The sequence below is a fragment of the Palaemon carinicauda genome, chromosome 37 (assembly GCF_036898095.1).
Source record: "Palaemon carinicauda isolate YSFRI2023 chromosome 37, ASM3689809v2, whole genome shotgun sequence".
Taxonomy (NCBI): Eukaryota; Metazoa; Arthropoda; class Malacostraca; order Decapoda; family Palaemonidae; genus Palaemon; species Palaemon carinicauda.
Window position 1 is genome coordinate 25,073,052 of NC_090761.1, and position 4,171 is coordinate 25,077,222.

Genomic DNA, 4,171 nt, shown 5'->3' on the forward strand with positions numbered 1-4,171 from the left:
CTGGAGAAACACTTACTGCCTCTCCTAAGTATGCATATTCATTAACAAGCCCAAGAGGTTGGTCCATAATCTTATTTGCTGTTTCTCTGCATTTTAATTGAACATTATCTTAGTTTTACTCATATTCACTTTCAATACTACATTTCTGCTTTCTCTATTCAAATTGTCTATTATCTTTTGCAAATCCTGCCATCATTCACTAAATAGAACTATGTCATCTTCAAATCTTAAGTTGTTAAGGTATTCCCATTATTGTTAATCCCTACATCTTGCTAATCTAAATTCTTAAATACTTCATCTAATCACGCTGTGAATAATTAGAGATGGGGTCTCACTGTCTGACTTCTTTCTCATTTGGAATTTTTTCACTATCTTTATGTAGTTTTAGAATTGCTGTACTTCCTGTATAGATATCTTCAAGTGTTCTAACATAAGATTCATATATTCCTTAACTTTGAAGGACTTTCATTACTACTGAAGTTTTGACAGAAGGAAAAGCTTTTTAATAGTTTATAAATGCCATGTATCGTGGTTTGTCAAACTTATTTTTTCCATTAGCTTCTAAAGCTTGCTTGCTCTCTTGGTTCATTAAAGTCTAGCTGTCTTTCTATTCGGCCTAATATGATCTTTGTAAATATTTTATATATTACTGAGGGCACGGTGTTTGAGAGTAAACATAACGGGCAGTAATTTTTTAGGTCTTTTCTGTCTCCCTTAATTGTGAATTGGTATGATAAAAAATATCCAAGTTGTAGACATAGAGCATTCTTACAGACATTTGGTGCAGAGTTCAGCCATGTTTACTACTATGAAATCTGCTCCATCTATTATTAAATTACTTGTTAGGCCATTTTCTCCCGCTGCTTTGCATCTGTTCATATCTTTTAATGCTCTCTTTATTTCTCCTAATGCTACGTTTAGTACTAACTCAGGCCATTCATTGCTTATATTGGCAAAGTTTTCTCTTATAGCAGTATTTTATAGTGTTTTTTATCACTCCATCCCTTTCCTTGATAATATTTCCATTTTCATCCTTCGAGAAGTTACATTATATGCAAATGAAATGTTATTCTGTTGTAATGATGAATCTTTTATTTTTGTTACAGGAACATGGAACTGCCAATGGAATGGCTTACAGACATTACAAATCTTGATCCCAATGTCAATTGACATTCAGTTCATCGTGGATAATATACTGTATGTTCGCACTTCAATAAAATAGAAAAACAAAATTGTTTTTAATATGAATTCTTTACTATAATATAATTGTACATAGGACTATTTACTGCTCATACTTCTATGTAGAGTTGGAAAAATAAATTTAACTCAAGATCCCTAGCTTCTCTTCTTCAACAGCCAAGAGTCTTATTGATGTGGCGAGAGAGTTTATAAGTTGCCATGATCAGCAAAGCTGTACTAGACAGGGCCAATCATACTTGGTTGGTTTGCTGTGAGCATCAGCAATCCTCATTAGCCAGCCTGGTGATGAATACTGGCCCAACCCCAAGCAGGAACGAGGACATGTCTGAGGTCTTTGTCCTGCAGTGGACTAGAAACGGCTGCATTTGTTGTTGTTGTTGTTTCATGCAGTATCAGTACTCTTTTATAAAGCAGAAAAACTTCAGTGCAATTTATGAGGTGGATTTATAAGTCGTAGATACTTTTGTATTTCCCATCAATCACTTAAAAAAAAGGTAATCATTATATTAGAATTTCTTATCATTTGGAGTTGCCTCATTATTCTTTTTTTTTCAAGATCCTTTTTCTAACTATGTATCACGAATCTGAAGTACCAGACAAAAAAAAAAAAAATTATAAAGAAAATTTATTATATCTGTATTCATTAATTTACCTCTGGCAGAAAAAAACGCATAAATAACAGAAGTTCATTTCCGGCAAAACAATACTATTAGCAATATGTCATGTCATGTATTTTACCAGCTTTTTCTCATGTTACTTGTTGCATATACTTAGACAGAAGAAAACTGAGACACGAATTCTAACAATAGAAAACTCATTTAGTCTCTCTTCTATAATCCAGACAATTTATGATAATTTTAACATCTTCCATTTCCTTTTCTAATTTTTTATTGGTCTGTGTTACTTTAAACTCATGTTTGCTTTTGTTGAATTAAAATAATAAGAACCAGGCGGTCGAAGGTCAAATTCTTTCTTAAAATAAGTATAAAACAATATAGGATGGAATTAAATCTTCAGACCAGGGACGTATATTAGCGCCGGGACGCATATTAGCCAAGTCTGGTAAGGTTTGTCCTGGGAAAATATTAAAGCCAACCACAACGCCAGCTCACTCAGTGGATGAAAGTACTGCCAAGGTCATTTTTACACTCTTATAGTGACCCACGCACGGATGGTATGCACAGCATATCCATGTAACGCTTGCCAGAACAGAGGATCAATGAGATAATGTTTAATTGCAAGCAAAGCGAGCCATGGTGGAGCAAAGACCCTTTGAGGGACGTGATATAAAGTGATCACTTGATATCATGTCCCTCAAGGTGGTAACAAGGAGTGCGTGGTAGGTGATGACGTCATGGGTCGGCAATGCTTGCTTCCACTGAGCTCAGGCTGGCCTGGCTCTAATTTCGTCCAAGTACAAACCCTTCCAGACTTTGTTAATACGCCCCCAGATGTCTTTCCAGACATATGGCAAATGTTTCACAGGGAGAAGCAGTGATTTTCATCTTACAGATGTCTCTACCTCTGAAATGTATTACTTCCTTAGAGAGATACTCACAGGTACTATACTTTTATCTAAAATACATCTTTTCAGAATTCTTGTAATTATATTCTGAACCTCAGGTAGGAGTTAGAAAAAAATATTAAAATCACTCATGGGGATGTAATGAAGCACTCTTAGGGAATGACTAAATAATGAGTAACTACTTTGATGTACTTCTGAGATAAAGAACCGATTTCTTATTGCCTCTTTACACAGCACCCGTGACCTGGTTCTAAAACCTTCTAGCAGTGTATCTCACACACACGCACTTATATGTATGTATGTATGTATGTATGTATGTATGTATATATCTATCTCTATATATATATATAAAGTATTGTGACGGCTAGTAAGGCAGATGTACATGAGGCGGACGTTGCAGTTTCCATGGGAATGGCTTCAGGCCAACGGGTGGAGCGGTCGATGACGGTAAACAGGTAACGATGTCCTTGTGATGTGGGTAGGGGGCCTACAGCGTCGACGTGAATGTGTGCGAAACGACGCCGAGGTTGAGGAAAGGTGCCCACTCCTGAATCCGTGTGTCGATGTACTTTGGAAGTTTGGCAAGAAGTACAGGCGCGGACCCAATCCTTAGCATCCTTAGAAATGCCGTGCCAAATGAACTTTGCCTTCAGCAGCTGTGCAGTAGAACGGCACGAGGGATGTGAAAGGCCGTGAATGAAATCAAACACCTGTCGGCGCATGGGAGCAGGAATCCAAGGTCGTGGTCTGCCAGTACTGACGTCACAGAGGAGGGTGGTGTTGGAGTCGTCGAGGGGGAAGTCTTCCCAACGGAGGGACGTGCAGGATGTCCTACATGCTTGATATTCTGGATCCTGTAGTTGGGCTTCAGCCAGGGCGTTGTAATCCAATCCCAGTTGAACGGCAGCCAACGTGTTTCTTGACAGGGCATCGGCAACGGGATTCATTTTCCCAGGGACGTATTGAAGGGTGCAATTGTATTCAGCTACGGCAGAAAGATGTCGGCGTTGCCGGGCGGACCAGGCATCAGACTGTCGAGTAAAGGCGTGCACCAGAGGCATGTGGTCTATGCGAATGACGAAGGGCGTACCTTCTAAGAAATGACGAAACTGACGGACAGCCAAGTGCACCGCTAGCAATTCTCGATCGAAGGTAGAATAGCCCGATTCTGCCTTGGACAGTTTTCTTCTGAAGAAGGCCAATGGGCGGGACTACAAGGCCGCTTTGTTGCAGGAGGTCGAGCACGATGCGCAGGTGATGGAGGTGTTCCTCTTTTGAGGAGGAGAACATAAGTATGTCGTCCACATAACATACACAGAAAGGGAGGTCCCCTAAGATGCCATCCATGAGACGTTGAAACGTGGCCCCAGCATTACGAAGGCCAAAACAGGAGTAATTGAAGGTGTATGTACCAAACGGAGTGGTGATGGCAGTCTTGGGGATGTC

At 39.4% G+C, this 4,171-nt stretch overlaps 1 protein-coding gene across 1 annotated transcript in view; it reads left to right on the forward strand.

Moving 5' to 3' along the window:
* Window positions 1-1,170, forward strand: part of LOC137629238 (glutamate receptor 2-like) — an 18,694-nt gene extending 17,524 nt beyond the window's left edge. Inside the window, exon 9 of the mRNA XM_068360503.1 lies at window positions 1,107-1,170. Within this exon, the coding sequence (XP_068216604.1) occupies window positions 1,107-1,170 (64 nt within the window). The remainder of the gene's footprint in view (window positions 1-1,106) is intronic.
* Window positions 1,171-4,171: the final 3,001 nt, after the last annotated feature.